The following is a 20,359-nucleotide window of genomic DNA, read 5'->3' as shown; positions in this document are numbered from 1 at the left end:
TGTCCTGGAACTCACTTTGTAGACCAGACTGGCCTCGAACTCAGAAATCCGCCTGCCTCTGCCTCCCGAGTGCTGGGATTAAAGGCGTGCGCCACCACGCCCAGCTAGTTTTCTATTCTTTAATAGCTTAATTTCATGTGTCTATGAAATTCTCATTTGCTTAACCCACAACATTGGATGGTAGTTTCCCTAAACATACAAAGCCAGACAGTAACTTATTGCAACTGCTGGTCATAGTCACAGTCACAGTTTCGGTGATTTTAAAAAAATCAAATGTACCTAAAGCGAAGGATCTTTGAGGTATTAATTTAACTAGGTTCAAGTCAAATACCTACCAGTCTTCATTCTTCACCTTAAATGGGGATACTGCTGTATCCTGTCTGTATCCATCACATGCTATTCTGTATGCAATCACAGAACCATGAAAGGATTGAAGTACACGTATGATATGCATAGTAATCTGGTTTTTCCCATTCCAATGAGTTTTCTTATATGTACAATTGTTAAGTTGGAGTACTTGCTTTTTTCAAGGCTTTTGACATCTATTTTTTATACCATTACCAAATTATCCTCCAAAATGTTTACTTGCATCTACAGTTTCTTATATCCACTTAAACAGCTGTTTTCCTTGGTTAGTATCTGCCATAATTAGTTCTTTCTTTAAAAATAAAAACAGACAGGTCTCACTGTGTGGTCCTGGTATGAATTCACTAGCCTGCAGATATCATGACTCTACTTCCTGAAGTTTGAGGTTACAGGCATGCCCCACCACACTCATGGTTCTGGTCCTTTTTGCTGTTTAAACAAGACTTAGTTTCCCAATCCTGTGGCATATACTGCAGGGTCCTGAGGGTTTTCCCAGGGTCCATCCAAGTGTGACACAGATGACTCTGACAAGCAAATAACAATCAAGACCAGATGCCAGTACAGATGCATTCATTCCCAAGTAGATTGTTATTATGATCCTTGGATTTTATACTAACAGATTTTTAAATGATCTTGTTTCCAGTGTGACTTTCTCACAAAATCTACACTCAAAATCTTTGAATGCCCACACAGAGAGTTAGTTGAATTTGTTTGTTAATTTCCTATGAATGCCATAACAATTTGTCACAAAGTTAATGGGTTGACAACTATACAAATCTATTATCTTAAAGTTGTAGACCCAAGTTAGAAACCTAAAGTGAGTCTCCCTTGAATAAAAATCAATATGACCATGTGACTGTACTTCTAGAAGCTCAAAGGGACAATCTGGTTCCTTGCCTTTCTGACTTCTAGGTGTTACCCATCTTCTGTGGCCTGCTTTCTTCCATGGGTGAAACAGAAATCATATCACTCAAGCCTCTGCATCAATAATAATCTCTTTGCCCTTGGTCCTGAGAAGACTTGATGCCCCAGTGTAGGGGAATGCCAGGACAGGGAAGTGGGAGTGGGTGGGTTGGTGAGCAGGGGGAGGGGAGATGGGATAGGGGGTTTTTGGAGGGGAAACCAGGAAAGGGGATAACATTTGAAATGTAAATAAAGAAAATATCCAATAAAAAAAATCTCCTCTTCTAAATCTCTGGCTTCCTTCATTCACTCAGACTCTGGTGATGTCCCTGGGTTATCTGAATAATCCAGGGACACTCTTTCCACCTTAAGATCTTAAATCACATCTGTAGGGTCCCTTTTGCCATGTAGGGTAATATAGTCCCAGCTTCTGAGGAATAGGACAGACATCTTTGCGGGGGGGGGGTATTGTGCTGTTCTTCTACCTGCCACATATTCAGAAGATTCAGAGATATTCAGAAGAATACATTGCTTGTAGTTTCAATACTTAGTAATTATGAGACCCTGCTGTCAGGTACAGGCATGATGCCCAATTTGCCAATAACAAGCAGTACTTGGAGCCACTAAATGATTCTCCCAGGATCTCGGAACTTGTACAAAACTGGATTTCAAATTCAGGACTGTGGCACTTCAAAGCCTTGGTTCACTGCACACTGCTTCAGTATCTCAGCGTATGCAACGTTCTGATCAGTTTACTCTCTTTGGATAGCTCTCTTTGAGAGCATTTCATTTAATTTGAATGTAATAATACAAATTAGCTAGATAAAGCTTTTATTAAGCCCTATATATCTCCTATTTTATTCAGTTAGAAGATGTCAGCACTGAGCATCATCAGGAAACATACACTGAAGATGATACCCTGGCTGGGGCTGCAGTGCAGTCTCAATGGTTCAGCACTTGCTCAGCATGGACTAGCCTCTGAGCTCTATGCACAGCCAGAAAAGGAAAATGTCCTTCACATCTCCCACCAATCTTTTTTTAAAATTTTTTTTAAAGATTTATTGATTGGCCAGGCAGTGGTGGCAAATGCCTTTAATCCCAGTACTTGGGAGGCAGAGGCAGGCGGATTTCTGAGTTCAAGGCCAGCCTGGTCTACAGAGTGAGTTCCAGGATAGCCAGGAATGTACAGAGATACCTTGTCTCAAAAACCATTTGAAAAAACATTTCATTTGGTTGTTGGGAATTGAATTTTTACGACTTCTGCTCTATCTGGTCAGCCCTGCTCCCTTCGGTCAACTGTGCTCACTCAGGCCCAAAGATTTATTTATTATTATACATAAGTACACTGTAGCTATCTTCAGATGCGCCAGAAGAGGGCGTCAGATCTCATTATGGGTGGTTGTGAGCCACCATGTGGTTGGTGGGATTTGAACTCAGGACCTTCAGAAGAGCAGTCAGTGCTCTTACCCGCTGAGCCATCTCACCAGCCGCTCACCAATCTCTCAGAAAGTTGTATTGTCATCATCACAATGTGAGTTGCTCTGTAGTGTGATCTGAAATGAACTCATTGGGGCCTCTTCTTTGTGAGTAGCATGTAAATCTTCAAAAGATAACAACTGGTATGGGCAAAAAAAATTATCTTTCCAAAGCCCCAGCAATATACCAAATGCTACACACACACACACACACACACACACACACACACACACACACACACACATATATATATATATATATATATATATATATATATATATATATATTTAAAAGGAGCCTAAGACTTCAGGGCTCAAGCTTTGCATCATCTTTATTTCACCCCATAAGGGTCTGGAATCAACTAAAACCCAAATGGCTGGGCACACCCGTGAGAGATTTTTCCTTAATAAAATCATTTGAAGTGGGAAGGCCCGCCACTAATCTGTATTTTTTTTTACGTGGGAAAACACACCTTTAATCCAGATCTTTTGAGATAGAAAGATCCATTTTTAATCTAGGCGTCACCTTCCTTCCACTGGCAGCCTATATAAAGGACATGGAAGAAGAAAGCTGGCCCTCTCTTTGCCTGCTTGCTCTAATCTCCCTAGCAAGTCCATTCCTCCCCTGTCATTAGAGTTTACTTCTCCCGGATTCTGGCATATATTGGAGACCATTTGAGACATCTACCCTTATGGACTGAAAAACGACTGGATTCTTAGACCCCCTGTTATTAGACAACAGTTGTTGTTGCATTAGCTGAACCACTGCTCACAAGCCATTCTAATAAATGCCCCTTATATGTGTGCGTGTACATAAATTCATATATATTAATTGTATAAATTCTGTTCCTCTAGAAAAATCCTTATTACAACAGTTTTCAGTCTAGATTATAAGGAGAACTTCTTGAGTTTTCAGTAACACTGAGGCTTTATTGTTATGCCCTAGAGATTCTGGTCTAATACACTTGGAACATAACATCTGAAGATCGAACATGGCAGCACACAACTGTAATCACCAAACTTAAAGCCAAAGCAAGAGGGTTGCTGCAAGTTTGAGTATAGCCTGCCCTACACTGTAATTTCCTGGCCAGCCTGAGATATAGAGTTTCAAAACAAAACAAACATAAATTTAAAGATCTTTTACATTTAGAGTGTGTGTGTGTGTGTGTGTGTGTGTGCACTCACATGTACTTGTGTCACTATGTATATGTACATGTGACAACTTGTAGGAGTTGGTTCTCCTTCCACCAGGTGGATTTCTAAAACTGCATTTGGGTTTTACTCAGCTTGGCAGTCTTAGTGGCAAGTATTTTTATCTTCTGAGCCTTAAACCCAACTATTAAATATTTCTCCCCCAAAGAATCCTTGTTATGCTTGCTCCATGAGAAAATAACTATTATTGTATGTTTTCCCAAAAGCTTGCTATCTAAAAACTCCCAATAGGCAATTATTTTAAACACCCAGTCCATTGAAGTCTTATGAGAGGCTATGTAAAATGACTTACTAGTCCTGAGTAGAGTAACTCTATGCAAGCAGATCGTCTTCTGCAGAAGCCCATCCTTGGTATAAACGATTTTTTTCTTTTTTTCTTTTTCTTTTTTTTAACAAATTTTTTTCTTAAGCAAATTAGTGAACATGGGATAAGCATAGCATCAAAGAAAAGAGCATCAAAGAAAAGAGATTCTTTATTCCTGAAAAATAGCTTGAATAAGTTCACTCTCATTAAGCCATAGGAGCTCAAAAGGAAGGAAATCTACCATTTGTTCCACACGCTTTAAGAATGAGTCTTTTGAAATTTTCATCATGTCAATGCATTAAGGTGACTCATGAAAATCAGAGATTCTAATTCAGTAGGCCCATCAATTTGAATTTTGTCCAAGTTCACAGGGGTTCAGCAACACGGTAGTAGAATAATTATGAGAATATAGTAAATACAAGACCCATCAGGTGAAACTGCACCAATAACAATTCTCATGAATATATCAATTATTTTTAAAATAGTAGAAATTGTCAAAAGAACTTAGGATCCAAATTGAAGAGTCCCCTGCCAACCAAGGCAGAGAGTTCAAACATCACTAAGAATGAAGATTACAACAGATTGAAGCCAATCAAATAAGTTAAGTCCATAAGTTCATAGTACTAATTAAGAAAAAAAAAGAGGAGCACAGAATAGCTAGGGTTGTCTGTCAGCACATTTGCCAGTTATGAATCTGCAGGCTTGTGACCCCATCACTTAGGGAGACAGAAGGATTAGGAGTTCAAAGTTATCCTCAACTACATGGTGTGTTGGCAGCTACCTTGGCATATATCAGACTCTGTCTTTTTTTAAAAAAATTTTTTATTAGATATTTTCTTTATTTACATTTCAAATGCTATCCCGAAAGTCCCCTATNCCCTCCCCTGCCCTGCTCCCCTACCCACTCACTCCCACTACTTGGCCCTGGCATTCCTCTGAACTGGGTCATATAAAGTTTGCAAGACCAAGGGGCCTCTCTTCCCAATGATGGCTGACTAGGCCATCCTCTGCTACATATGCATCCCTGTCTTGAATGAAACAAAATAACCGAAACCTTCACTTGTCTGTTTTGGAGGGTGCTAACTACTTTGAAAATTGGGAGCTAGAAAAGGGATCAAGTATTAATCTTATGTTTTCTGGTACAAACTTTTTCCTTCTAAACTGTTGGCTTCTTAAAATGGCTACTGAAGAAGGCAATGTATCTGCTCTGCCTCTTCACCCTTTCTGCTTCCTTACCCCTAATGAATGATTAAATCTAGGCACGGAGCATGCACGACAGAGAGGCAACAGCAGCTACTCCGTGCTTTTGAATCATCTTTAAAGTAGTCTTCCAAGGAAATAGAACCTGACTCTGACCACACCTCTTGATCTCAGAGCAATTTACAGGAAACACAGAGGAGATAAACAAGTATGTTAACCCCACAGGGACGCAATCAGCAAAGTCCAGGTTGTAGAAAATTCCACAGCAGAAGCTTTGCTTCTTAGGGCCAAACAATTGTAAGAAATCTATTGACTACATACAGCCTATGAGATAGCAGTCAGTGTAGACTACAGTCTTAGTGTTTCAAATTCAAAACATTGAAAAATGATAACATATATGTGACAACTAGAATTGGACTAAGTTTTGGGTGGTATGAAGATATTGTTAATTTTTTAGGTATAGCAATGGCATTATACTATTTATGTTTTCAAAACTTTATTTTAGAAATATACACTAAAGTGTTTGCCCCTGTATAATCTTTGGATGTGAAAGTGGATTGCATTCTAGATCAGTGGTTTACAGTTGGATGAAGTTTTGCCCCTAGAAAGGTTTAGTGATGTCTATAGACATTTTTGCTACCTTGGAGGATAGTGCTACAGGTATCTAGTGGGTAAAGCTATGGATGCTACTGGACACCCTAGAATGTCCTATGCCATGAAGACCTTGAATTACCCAGAGGCGTAAGGTACCAGAGAAGGCTTTGTGATCTTCTTAGCTATCTCCCTCTGGGCTCCTTATCTCTCTCTAAACCATCTGCTGTCACAAGGTGGTTTCTAATCACCTCCTCTCTTCCTTTAGGTACTAGGTCTTCTGTTTTGTCTCAGTATAGAGCTGCAAAAGTTTCAATCTTCAATGGGCTTCTCTCTGATGGGAATCAAGTCATCTGGTCCATTTTGTTTTAGCATTATCTTTTTTTTTCCAGTGGAGTATAGGGCTATGGAAGTTAGGGACACAAGCCTTTGTTTCTTTTGATGACTATGTAAATGATAAACAATTTGAATCTAAAAGTGACTCATTGTACTGTTACCAGTCAAATTGGGGAGACCTTGATCTAGCTTTTCCAATCTGCATGTGCATGACAATGATCCCACCCATGAGGCTGCAAATATCTGGAATGAGCAGGATGGGCTATGAGTTGATCATGTTGAAGCAAGTTGAGGAACACATAAACATTATAAATGGGTATATACAGCTTTATCTAAATGCATATACATTTGATACTTTTCTTGAACAAAAATATTTTTTAAAAAGATAAATAATTGGGCAGGAGAAATGGTGAAGCAGTTATAAGTACTGTCTGCTCTTCCAGAGGACCCTGTTTGATTCCCAGTACCCACATGGCAGTGTAAAATTGCTTGTCACACCAGTTCCAGGAGATCCAATGTACCCTTCTGTCCTCTGCAGGCACCAGGCCTGGTATATATGTATGTGTGCGTATATGTGTGTGTGTGTGTGGTATGTGGGTGTGGGTATGGGTATGGGTGTGTGTGTAGTCAATCACATATCCACATAAAATAAAATAAATCTCACAAAAGATAAATACTGGTTCCTTTGCTTTATTTGGTACTGCATTCTAAATGCATACAATATGTATACACTCACAAAAGCTGCTGCCAAGCTCCAGTAGTTCCAAAATTTGTGTTCTTGAGTACATCTCTTAACCTCTTTATGCCTCAGTTTCCTTAAAATAAAATGAAGTTAAGAATACCTATGAGAGGCTTGTGGTGATTAGTAATAGGCTGAGTGTTCACTAGAGTTCTTTACATGGCTACCTGACTAGATCTTCTGTTCTTTCTGTCCGACTTTTCTCAGTACAGAAATACAAAGAGTCGTTTCTTTGTTGTCTGGACCCAGTCCATTTCTTTTCAAATAATTCCACGAGAAGTCTGCATGACCCTGGTATGAAGTGGTTTGTTTTGAGCCTCCAGAACAGCACACCCTAGAAAGTCGTGAGGGATGGAGAGTGGGAAGGAAGGGAATACTTATTTCAGTGGGTGATGCATTGATAATTCTAGACTAAAAGGGACATTTAAAAGTTTCAGGAGACAGTTATGATTGCCACAACTTGCAGTTAATGGTTAGACACCTGGGATCCTTTGAAGCATTCCACCATGTCCCATCAGGTCAGTCCCTGCAATACAGAATTATCTTAACCTCATGTATCAGTAGCAGCAACAGTGAGGAACTCTGGGTTAAGGTGACCAAAATTCTTTGATGAAGCTTTTCCTTAGTAATTAACTTGGTCTTTCTTTGTTCTTACTCAACAGGAGCAGGTTATTAGAGGCATGCTCAGGAGAAATCATTCAATATGTGATTACCTTAGCTTGGTGGCCTAAAATTGTTATTCGTTTCTTTATGAGAAAAAAAAAATCTAAGTAGTGTTCTGATTTTGCCTTTGAGTTTCAAATACTAAGCTCAAAGCTCACATTGTTAATTAACAGACAGTAAAGGTAGGGCTTCTCTTCACTAACTACTGGAAACTATGTTCCTTCTTCTAATAGTTCTGTAGACTTTCTTTGCCAATTGAAAGAATTGGGATGAACATGTTCATCACCACAAGGGTTGTATTCCTTTTGTTTACATAACTCATCTCAGCCACGTACAGTGGTACATATAATCCTAGCACTCAAGAGGCTGAGTCAAAAGGCTTGATATTTTTTAAGTTTAAGGCCAGCCTGGGATATAGAACAAGAAATTGTCTTTGAAAAAACTGTAATCTCCATTTGGATGCTGGCTGCCTACCAGATAGCTATTAAATAGAAACTATTATGTATTATTTACCCTCCATCCCTGTTATAAAGTCAGGAAACTTGGAGTTGAGATCTATAGTGATATGTGCTCAGAAAGAAAGAGGTTAAATATGTATTTAGTTAACTCACAGTGTGGCTTTAAACATGAACTGTGTCTTTAAATGTGTGTCTCTGTATCTGCTAAGTATCTATTACAAAGTATATATAGGTATACAGTAGATCTGAGGAGTAGAAGTCAGACACAAACAGACTTCCTGTCTGGTTATTAGTCTTTTAACAGTATATATCTGAATAAGAATAGACAATGTTCCCATAAGTAACTGCCATGTTACTTAACTGCCAACTTAAGCATCAGGAGTCCCAAGAGCTCTCTGAAGGTTTCCAGCTGGCCTCGAACTCAGAAATCCGCCTGCTTCTGCCTCCCAAGTGCTAGGATTAAAGGCATGTGCCACCACCGCCCAACTTTTTTTTTATTAGATATTTTCTTTATTTACATTTCAAATGCTATCCCGAAAATCCCCTATACCCTCCCCCCCCCGTCCTGCTCCCCTACCCACCCACTCCCACTTCTTGGCCCTGGCATTCCCCGGTACTGGGTCATATAAAGTTTGCAAGACCAAGGGCCTCTCTTCCCAATGATGGCCGATTAGGCCATCTTCTACTACATATGCAACTAGAGACACGAGCTCTGGGGGTACTGGTTAGTTGATATTGTTGTTCCACCTATAGGGTTGCAGACCCCTTCAGCTCCTTGGGTACTTTCTCTAGCTCCTCCATTGGGGGCCCTGTGTTTCCTCCAGTAGCTGACTGTGAGCATCCACTTCTGTGTTTGCCAAGCACTGGCATAGCCTCACAAGAGGCCGCTATATCAGGGTCCCTTCAGCAAAATCTTGTTGGCATGTGCATTAGTATCTGGGTTTGGTGGCTGATGATGGGATGGATTCCCGGATGGGGTAGTCTCTGGATAGTCCATCCTTTCATCTTAGCTCTAANTTTTGTCTCTNTACCNATATCCTTTCATGNGTATTTTGTTCCNTATTCTAAGGAGGAATGAAGTATNCACATGATGGTCATCCTTCTTGGTTTTCTTGTGTTTTGCAAAATGTATCTTGGGTATTCTAAGTTTCTGGGCTAATATCCACTTATCAGTGAGTGCATATCTAGTGACTTCTTTTGTGATTGGGTTACCTCACTCAGGATGATATCCTCCAGATACATTCATTTGCCCAAGAATTTCATAAATTCATCATTTTTAATAGCTGAGTAGTACTCCATTGGAGCTAAGGGAACTTAAAGCCTGTTTATGCCCACTATACTTACAGTTATGCTTAGAGTCGAGTTAACTATTGCACAATCAGCCCATTATGGTAGCACACTGAGATTTTGGGAGGCTGAGGCAGGAAGATCTTCAGTTTGAGACTTGTCTGGGTTACAAAGATGTTGTCACAATTTTTTTAAATGCAAGCCCCTTGTTTTCTTGTGTCTTTTTTTCTTGATTTCACTTAATAAAACTACATTTACTCTGTAAAAAAAAATGAAAAAAGGAGAGTTATTTTAAACTAAATTGGTAAGATATAGTTTTATGACCCTGAAAATTGCCATTGAATGGCTTGATGAGGCCAAGACTACTGTAAAAGACGGAATAAAATTCAAAAGTCTTATCTAGTGATTCTGTACTCAGAATAGTTTGGAAGTATCTTAAGCTGTCATTGCAGTTAGAATTAAACAAAACCAGAAATTGTAGACAACGTAGGTGTGCTTGCAAATAAGCAAGGCAGCACAATGAGCACTGCCCTAACCAAATCCTGTGCCAATTGACAATACCTTTTCTATTTCAATAAATGATTAATGTATGTACTTATGGTTTTCAAAATGAGGCTCCATTGTAACCATTTTAATTTTCAATGAACTGAAATATTATATCTCTTTATACAGGGTAAGACATCTACTGTAATGCCTCGTGATTGCAACTCTCTCCAACTTTGTACAGTGGAAAAAACACTACAAAACTTAGGTGGACATCATGAATGATTTGTGTGATAATTTCAAGAAAATCCTTCAAGCTTGGTATGATGGTGCATGCACCCTAGAATTTGGGATGTTGAGATTGGAGGACTGACAGTTTGAGGCCAGCCTGAGCCACCTAAGAAGAAACTGTCAAAACCAAACCAAACCAAACCAAACCAACCAACCAACCAACCAACCAACAACACAAAAACCTTCAGTTGCCACTCTAGACAAAGGTATAGCTGCTGCATAGTGTGTGTGTGTGTGTGTGTGTGTGTGTGTGTGTGTGTGTGTGTACAAATCTTATTATCTTATTCCTTTCTCTCAGAGGTTGGTCTAGCTTCCATCCTCTGGGAAAGGTGAGCGGGAGTTGTAAAAGCATAAGTCTTCCCTCTGTGGTAGCCATAAGCTTTCAGTCATTATACTCCTATGGTAAGTTGTAGACTCACACAGGATTTGAGGAGAGCCTTGTAAACAACAATCCCAGTGTCTTTGTTATTGGTGCTAATATTAATGTCAACCAAGTTAGTGGTTACAGTCTAGTTGAAGTTGGTCTACTTGACATTAAACCATTTCTCAAAGGCTGGGTTGTAACAAATTATTTTTCATGAATGATCTAGAGATGACTCTAGTTGGAAAAACTTCAGAGTCTTTGTGGGCAAGAAAAAAAATCCAGGATAAACAGCAATTTAGAGTTATTTTATTTATTCAACAAAAATTGCAGCTGGGCAGTGATGACACATGCCTTTAATTCCATGGCTCAGAAAGCAGAGTCAGATGAATCTCTGTGAGTTCAAGGCTAGCCTGGTCTACAGAATGAGTTCCATGGCAGCCAGGGCTGTTACACAGAGAAACCCTGTCTTGAAAACAAAGCAAAAATAATTAACTAAATAATAATTTAAGGGGCTGGTGAGATGGCTCAGCGGGTAAGAGCACCCGACTGCTCTTCCAAAGGTGCAGAGTTCAAATCCCAGCAACCACATGGTGGCTCACAACCACCCGTAACAAGATCTGACGCCCTCTTCTGGAGTGTCTGAAGTTAGCTACGGTGTAATTACATATAATAAATAAATAAATCTTTAAAAAAAATAATAATAATTTAAAAATTTGTTAAGTATTACTAGGAGCCATGATTTCAATTGAAAGTCTCCACTTTCAAGAATATGTAGAACAAACACTTAGCGATTGATTTGGCGTTTGGATATACATAGCTCAGTGGTAGAGAGAATGGTTCAAGGCCCCAAGTTCAATCTCTATAATCCTTCCCCCCAAAAAAACTAAGATTGATTTTTTTCCAGTAAATATGTTTTTTTTAAAAAAAAACTCTAATCATACTGTTTTTTTATTTCAACAGAAATTATTTAAATTCTTCCATATTTTTTCTTTTCATTTATTTGTGTGTTGCTCTCTACCTTATTTTTTCCCTCACTGAACCTGAAGTTCACCATTTTGCCAGACTGATTGGCCAGCAAGCTCCTGAGATTAGAGATCAGGTCCCATTGCTTTCTTAGCTTTTTTTTTTTTTAAATTACACTGAGGTATTTTCTAGCCTCTCATCTTTTTTTTATTCATGACTTAAATAAATGTTACTAAAAAAAAAAAAAAAAGATTTGAGGCCAGGTGGTGGTGGCACATGCCTTTAATCCCAGCACTTGGGAGGCAGAGGCAGGTGGATTTCTGAGTTCGAGGCCAGCCTGGTCTACAAAGTTAGTTCCAGGACAGCCAGGGATACACAGAGAAACCCTGTCTCAAAAACAAACAAACAAAAAATGATTTGAAATTTATATAATTTTCTTTGTCCTAGACCATGCTTGGCAATTTTTGCAGTTCCTTCCTTCCTTGTATGTGTCTATGCATGTAGAACACGTGAGTCTGTCTTTTTGTGTGTGTACACACATGTGAGAGAGAATTTGTCATTTGTAGAAAAACAAAAAAAAACCATTTCTGCTGTAGTTTTGAGACAAGCTCTTGCTGTTGCTGCACAGACTGGTCTTAAACTCCTGTCTGTCCTCCAACTCATGGCAATACTCCTGTGTCAGACTCTCAAGTACGGGGATTATAGGCATGCTACATCATGCTTGGCTCAAAGAGAACTAGCTGTTCTGGTACCCAAGGCAAGATTGAACTAAAAAAATGTAGTTTCACACTTTAAGGCCTCATTATTAAAATGAAACAAAATTAATTTTATGTCAATTGTGCTGTTTTCTTTATCTTTTGATGTTTTAGAGCTAGCTCCAGGTCCTTTCAGAATAGAAAAACAAAATGAAAGAAATAATAAGTCTCTTATCCCCCCCAACCCCCCCTCCCCCCCAGTTCTCAATGTCAGGAAACACTGAAAACTCCCATTTGGTCATAAGGCTAGAACTCCTGCTCCAAGTCTTTTTGCCTGATCACTGGGCCATGTCAGTGAACGGGGAGTCTTTACAGAATTTGGACCCCCTAAGGCTTGCCTTCGGGAGTCACAGTGGGTGAGGTATAGTGAAAAGTTACTACACTCTATAGAGAGTCAACTTCTGCTCCACCTGTCAATATTCAAAGGAAGAAGAAGTAACATCCAGGTACTCTATGGCAGTGATCCTCTTTCTGCTAATTGAGATAAAAGGCTGTGTGACCTTTAGAACAGTCTACCATAGTGTCCAAAGGACACATGACTGACTGTTGTGTTAGCAGATGGGTGTGCAGATACATACTGCTCCTGTAATGTTAAGGTTCATGTACAGGGATTACAGAAAGATGGGAGAAAAGAAAGCCCAATGATATGTTAGAATAAAAAGTTAATACCTAAGGCTAGAGAGATGGCTCAGTGGTTAAGAACACTGACTGTTCTTCCAGAGGTCCTGAATTCAATTCCCAGCAACAACATGGTAGCTCACAACCATCTATAATGGGATCGACACCCTCTTCTGGTGTGTCTCAGGACAGTGATGGTGTACTCACATAAAATGTAAATAAAATCTTTAAGAGAAAAAAGTTACTAACTACTTTCCTTTTATACAGCTTCATTTGTTTTTGAGACAAGGTCTCACTATGTAGCCCTGGCTGGACTTAGAATTCCTTATGTAAACCAGGCTAGCCTTTAACTCACCTGCCTCCCAAAAGTGCTGGAATTTAGGCATGTGCTACTACACTTTAATTTTCCCTTAGGTGGCTTTTAAAATTTTTCAGTCATCTAAAACTTCTAAATCTGGCAGATTGTAAAAAGTTCAATGGCTTTCAGATAAAGCATAAATATTTGGTACACATCAAATTGTTTTTGTTTTTTGTTTTTTGTTTTTTTGTTTTTTGTTTTTCCGAGACAGGGTTTCTCTGTATAGCCCTGGCTGTCCTGGAACTCACTTTTGTAGACCAGGCTGGCCTCGAACTCAGAAATCCGCCTACCTCTGCCTCCCAAGTGCTGGGATTAAAGGCGTGCGCCACCAACACCAGGCCAAATTGTTTCTACTAATTTTTCTTGTCTCATTTTATGGACTGTGAGCTATACAGTTTCTCTAGGGAAAAAGAAGAAACAACAGATAATATTCTTTGAGTTTACTGATAGGTGGAGGAGTTAGTTTCATAGGAGAGTAGGGGTGCATGGGAGGACATGCTCACAGTACATTATTTATTTACATGAATATGTCCTTATGGAATCTAGTATAATGAATATATGCCAAGAAATATATGCCCTTGGTTTGATTCCCTAGCATTGAAAATGTGTGTGTGTGTGTGTGTGTGTGTGTGTTTGTGTGTGCGCACGCGCGAGCACATGATCTAGTTCTTTCTTCTAAAGGAGTCAGCCAATTTACTTTTCATATCACACCCTCCTCCCTCCCCAAAAGCCCAGAAGTTAGTTCTTTCTCATAGGCCTTATCCTGCTACAAAGACTGGTACCAAAAAAGAAGCAAACACGAGGTAGTTTTCTATTTGATTCATAGATTCTGTTTGGAAAATCAGAGTTCACCTGAGAAAGTGGGATCTTGAAAGACCTGTCCCTCAATTAACAGGCTGTTATCTAACCCCTGTGTTGTGAAAGGCTGTGTGCTAGAGCCATAGGAACACCCTTCTAGGGTCTTGTGGGATACAAAGAAGTAAGGGTTTTGGAAGTGGTTCTTGAACTGGTCAAAATATCAGTACACAGGCTGGTGAGATGGCTCAGCGGGTAAGAGCACCCGACTGCTCTTCCAAAGGTGCAGAGTTCAAATCCCAGTAACCACATGGTGGCTCACAACCATCCTTAACAAGATCTGATTCCCTCTTCTGGAGTGTCTGAAGACAGCTACAGTGTACTTACATATAATAAATCTTTAAAAAAATATCAGTGCACAAGTATTTTTTGCTACCAACTTACTCTATGTTCCAAGTGAAGAGAACAAAATCAGTAGCATAAAATGATCTACATAGAATTTAGAAACAGCAAGAGGGTGGCTAGAAATAAGTAGGCTAGCCACATTATTCACTACAAGGGCACCTTAGGGGATCCCTATTTTAATGAATAAATAAAAATGATGTGTAATTATCATATCAATTGCTTGCAACTAAGTGAGTGCTTCTGGAGTTATTTGATGGTGCTTAAAAATCTTTGGTCTCTGAAGTGCATTTAACAGTCTCCTTGACTCTTATCTATATTATTAATTTGCAGATCAAAGTTAACTTGGCACTATGCAAATGAGACTTCAAATGAATGAGATTTTAATGTAAATTTTAAAATCCATATTACTTGTAACAGAACTGAAACATATTTTCAGAACATGGCTCAACATACCTAAAAGAAATATAGTGTTTAAAGCCTTACTATTCAATAGAGCTTTCTATGATTGTGGCAAGTTCTATAATTGCATTGTTCAAATAAAGGTAGTCTCATGAGCTATATGTAAGCTACTGAGCACTTGAGGTATGGATGGTGCAGCTGAGAAATTGAATTTTAGTTTATATTTAATTGTAATTATTTTAAATTTAAATAGCTAGAATTGGAGAGGTCGCTTAGGGGTTAAGAGCCAGCACCTATTACTCTTGCAGAAGGCCTCTGTTCGGTTCCCAGCACCTATATGGTGGCTCACAACCATCTTCCAAGGGAACTGATGCCTGTTCTGACCTCTGCGGGGTTCTGCATGCATGTGATGTACATTCGTACGTACATACATACATACATTCAAGTATATACATATGCACATAAAATTCAATAAATTTAAATAATTTTGTGTAGCTAGTAGCTGATTTCTTTGTTTGATAGGACAGTTTTTTTGTTTGGTTGGATTTTGGTTTTTCTGAGACAGCGTTTCTCTGTGTAATCCCGGCTGTCCTGGAACTCACTTTGTAGACTAGACTGGCCTCAAACTCAGAGATTTGCCTGTCCCTGCTTCCTGAGTGCTGAGGTTGAAGGAATGTGCCACTTCCACCTTCCTTTTAAAACCTGGATCCTAGGATCCAGTTCTTCCTTTACTATCTTGGACAATTTACGCAACTTCTAGGAGCTTCAGTTTTCGCACTTAAAAGTGAGGATTATAAATATATGTCTGAAGTGGGACAAGATCCTCTGTGCTGAGGCATACATGTAGTACCAGCCCTTGGGAGGCAGGTACCAGGGGATTGTGAGTTTGAGGCCACCTAGGTTACACAGTGAAATTCAGCCCAACTTGACCTATTAGTAAGACTTATCCCTGCTGGGCAGTGGTGACGCACGCCTTTAGTCCCAGCACTTGGGAGGCAGAGGCAGGCGGATTTCTGAGTTCGAGGCCAGCCTGGTCTACAGAGTGAGTTCCAGGACAGCCAGGGCTACACAGAGAAACCCTGTCTCGAAAAACAAAAAACAAAAAAATACATCAATTAAATAAATAAATAAAATTTTAAAAAGGATCATAATCTTATGACATTTCCACTAGAAAAAAGCTGGCACTTTAGATGATAAGGAAGATTTTGTTAAACTATTTTTCCAATATCACGTTTTTCCAGGCATTCTTTTTTGCCTTGAACTACCTATATTTCCTCATACTGATTTGACTTTTTAAAAAAAAATTATAATTTTTAAAATTAATTAATTAATTAATTATATCCCAAACGCTGCCCCCTCCCGAGGAGTTCCTCCCCTGCCCTTCTCTGAGACAGCAGCTGTGCCATATCCCCAACTCTGGGGGACATCAAGTCTCTATAAGATTAGGTGGTGCATCCTCTCCCACTGAGGTTAGACAAGACAGCTCTTTGCTACACATGTGCTGGGAGGGGGCGGGAGGGAGCTCAGTCCTACTCTTTGGTTGGTGATTCAGTCTCTGGGAGCTCCAGGTCCAGGTAATCTGTATTTTGGGCTTGAATTTTGGGCTTGGACCCAGAACCTTACTTACCTATGTTAAGTATACACTCCACACTCAGCTACAAGCCCAGTTTCCAATTTGATTTTTTGATGAGATTTTTTTTTTGTTTTGTTTTTGCTGTTAACTCAGGCTGACCTTGAATCTGTAATCCTCTTGCCTCAATTGCCTAAATGCCGGGATTAACAGCATGAGCCACCCCCATTACAATCTCACTGAGCATTTCTAGAAAACAAATTTGTTCCTGTTGTCTAAAATCCATCCAAGGACCTTATAAGACATTCTGAGGAAAGAGAAACATTAAACACATTGTTTCTCCTTTTTAAAATTTACCTCAGGATGGAAAGGCTATTACTTTCATTTTCAGTGTGAGTGTGACACACATCTGTCACACTCTCACACATAGGAATTTATTTTTCCACCAATTTTGATATTTAAAGGAGCATAAACAAAGAAGAAAGCATTAGCATTACCTTGCGTGAGAATTTGTCCTTGTCCATGGTGCATTTCTGGTGTACCACAAGGTTCGGTCCCAACTTTCTTTAGTCTCTAAGGTCTTCTCCCTTTACAAGTTCTTTTGAGTCACAGGGAGACGTTTTTTTGTGGCTTTAGATGTATGGGAGAGACACTTGGTTTAAAAAAATCAAGGCAGCTTGATATGCCCAGTGCTGACAGATAAGATCCAAGGGACTAGGAGTGTCTGGTTTATTGGATAAGCTGAGATTCAAGCTGTCCAGTTCCTTTGCTTTATTTGGTTTGCTATAAGTGTCCTCTTGTCCCCTCTGGGCTGTTGTTCATTGACAGTTGCTGTGCTCTGTCCGCTCTGATGGCTGTTGTGTGGGGACAGGCAGGTTGTGGTGAAAGCTGAAGTTGTGAAAAAGGCCATTGTTTGAGCTACCCTGTCCCTCCCTGGAGCTATGGCAACAAATTCCGTTGGTGAATTAACTATGTCATTGTGTGCTGGCTCGACTGATTATGCTCCTGGAATGACAAACATTTTCTTTCTTTCCCCCAAAGATTAAAAAGAACCAAAAAACCTTGAAATGTGGATATACAACTCAGGAAGAACTTTCTTTAAATAGGAAAATATAGGTGAGAAAATAAAGCATTCACACACACACACACATTTAATTGACTCTAATAATCATTTTATTTTTGTAAGGAGTGATATCCTTACCAGTGATGTGTTTATAAAAAGATAGAGGGAGGGAATATGTTCTATAGAGGTGTAGTTAGGTGTGGGGGAAAGGCGTGCCTCTTTGGGCCCATGTTGAGGTATCCCTTCCCCCTGAGGGACCAGCCACATGACAGCATAGTGTAGAATAGAATGTATTAAGGGCATGAGGAGGGGACTTAAGAGGGTAGTAGAGGCAGATAAAGAGGGAGGGAGGGAGGGAGGGAGAGAGAGAGAGAGAGAGAGAGAGAGAGAGAGAGAGAGAGAGAGAGAAGAGGAAGAGGCCAGCCATGAGCATGTGATGTGGAGAGAGGGGGAGGGGAGGAAATGAGGAGAGAGGGGGAAGTGAAAGCAAGAGCAAGAAAAAGCAAGAGAGTGAGGAAGGGGCAAGCAGCCCCTTTTATAGTGAGTTGACCTACCTGGATGTTGCCAGGTAACTGTGGGGTAGAGCTTAGACTGAATACTAACAACCAGTATAGAAGTAAGCACTGTTGATAATGAATTTGTGCATTTTAGCAATGTGAAGTCTTCCTAATTTGTGTTAAGGTAACCCTGCCTCATCTCCCCCACCCCACCCCCAATACTACATCAAAAGAATTCTAAAGACATATGTGCTTGGGCTCAACAGGTCACTTGATATGCACTCACTGATAAGTGGATATTAGCCCAGAAACTTAGAATACCCAAGATACAATTTGCAAAACAAGAAAGTCAAGAAGAAGGAAGACTAATGTGTGGATACTTCATTCCTCCTTAGAATAGGGAACAAAATACTCATGGAAGGAGTTACAGAGACAAAGTTTGGAGCTAAGACGTAAGGATGGGTCATCCAGAGATTGCCCCACCTGGGGATCCATCCCATAATCAGCAAAGGCAGACACTATTGCACATGCCAGCTAGATTCTGCTGAAGGGACCCTGATATAGCGGCCTCTTGTGAGGCTATGCCAGTGCCTGGCAAATACAGAAGTGGATGCTCACAGTCAGCTATTGGATGGAACACAGGGCTCCCAATGGAGGAGCTAGAGAAAGTACCCAAGGACCTGAAGGGGGCTGCAACCCTGTAGGTGCAACAACAATATGAACTAACCAGTACCCCCTGAGCTTGTGTCTCTAGCTGCATATGTAGCAGAAGATGGTCTAATCGGCCATCATTGGGAAGAGAGGTCCCTTGGTCTTGCAAACTTTATATGACCCAGCACAGGGGAAGGCCAGGGCCAAGTAGTGGGAGTGGGTGGGTAGGGGAGCAGGGGTGGGGGGGTGGTATAGGGAACTTTCGGAATAGCATCTGAAATGTAAATAAAGAAAATATCTTATAAAAAATTGAAAAAATAAAAGAGGAACAAATGAATAATCAGAACATGAAAAAAAAAAAGATCTGGTTGTACCAAAGTACTACTGGAATTTTGGCTGCTAACTCTTACCTCTCAAGTTAGGATGAACATAGTTATTCTGAGTCCAACAGTTCCAGCCCAGCAGGAAAGCTCTCAGAAGCTGTCCCTATAGTCTAATGTCTGGAACGATACTCCTGCTGGATCTGTTAAAGGATCCTTTAAAGCCTTTCTGTCCATAAGTTCATCCTGTAACTTCTCTGGGTACCATGCTAGTTGCCAGTTTGCCTTCTTAGTACCTCACAGGTGGGCCGAGGATCTTCTGAGTCATGGCTATGGGCTTCATATTGAAGGGTCTTCCTTTGACTCTCATTCTCTGAGAAGCCCATGGGTCAAGAGGATGGAGTAAATATCTAGAGACCCATCCACCTTCTAAAACACTCTGGAGTTATCTGCCCGTGTGCCCTGAACTTCTTCTAGTCTCTTCTTTAGGGTCAGATCAGGTAAACACTGCTGCTGCAGAATGGCACATGTACAGACACAAGGGGGTGGATTAAGAGACTAAACAAGAAGGCTGAATAAAAGCCAGAGGTTTGGCTTAGTTCCATCTTCTGGTGTAGACAGAGAAGGAGCTTTGGCTTCTCATCTCACCTTTCCAACAAGCCTTTGGCCTCCTACGTTATTTATATGGTGAATTTGTCAAGGTATGATGATGGTTATATATAGTAGTGTACACATACACCATGTATAAGATCTAAGTTTTAAATGCATAGGCTTATGATACATGGGCCTCCACTTTATGCTCTTGCCCTGACTCCATAAAGTATAGAGGCAGGCCTGGCTTGAAGTGTTCTAAATCATCTAAATCATTGTGAAAAGGAATGAGTTGGCATTTTCTTATAATTTTAACTGTAGCTAATTATAGGTAGTAGGTCGATTTCATCACCTCTGAATGTATGCACAATACTATTTCCAAATCTAAGTGACTAAGAGGTAGATTCTGTACTAAAGTGCATTGATTTACTCTATACATAACATAGTTTTTGGCATACAGTAGGTTATTTCTATTTATTTATTTATTTATTTATTTATTTATTTATTTATTTATTGCTGTGAGGAGAGTTCTGACCCTGGGCCTGTACATACATGGCAAGCTATCAATGAACAATACCCTCAGCTCCATAGGAGTTGCTTTAAAGAATGATTATAAAATGAATAAAAGAGTCTCTGCGGGCTGGTGAGATGGTTCAGTGGGTAAGAGCACCCGACCGCTCTTCCGAAGGTCCAGAGTTCAAA

The 20,359-nt window shown here is 39.9% G+C and overlaps 1 protein-coding gene across 1 annotated transcript in view; it reads right to left on the bottom strand.

Annotated features, from left to right (window-relative positions):
• Positions 1 to 17,390, bottom strand: part of Pcyt1b (phosphate cytidylyltransferase 1, choline, beta) — a 92,030-nt gene extending 74,640 nt beyond the window's left edge. The window contains exon 1 of the mRNA XM_021187866.2: positions 17,033 to 17,390. Within this exon, the coding sequence (XP_021043525.1) occupies positions 17,033 to 17,059 (27 nt within the window). The 5' untranslated portion in view covers positions 17,060 to 17,390. The remainder of the gene's footprint in view (positions 1 to 17,032) is intronic.
• Positions 17,391 to 20,359: the final 2,969 nt, after the last annotated feature.

This window comes from Mus pahari, chromosome X, assembly GCF_900095145.1.
Source record: "Mus pahari chromosome X, PAHARI_EIJ_v1.1, whole genome shotgun sequence".
NCBI classification, from domain to species: domain Eukaryota; kingdom Metazoa; phylum Chordata; class Mammalia; order Rodentia; family Muridae; genus Mus; species Mus pahari.
Note: the sequence above shows the minus strand (reverse complement) of the source record. Positions and strands in the feature narration are given on the sequence as shown.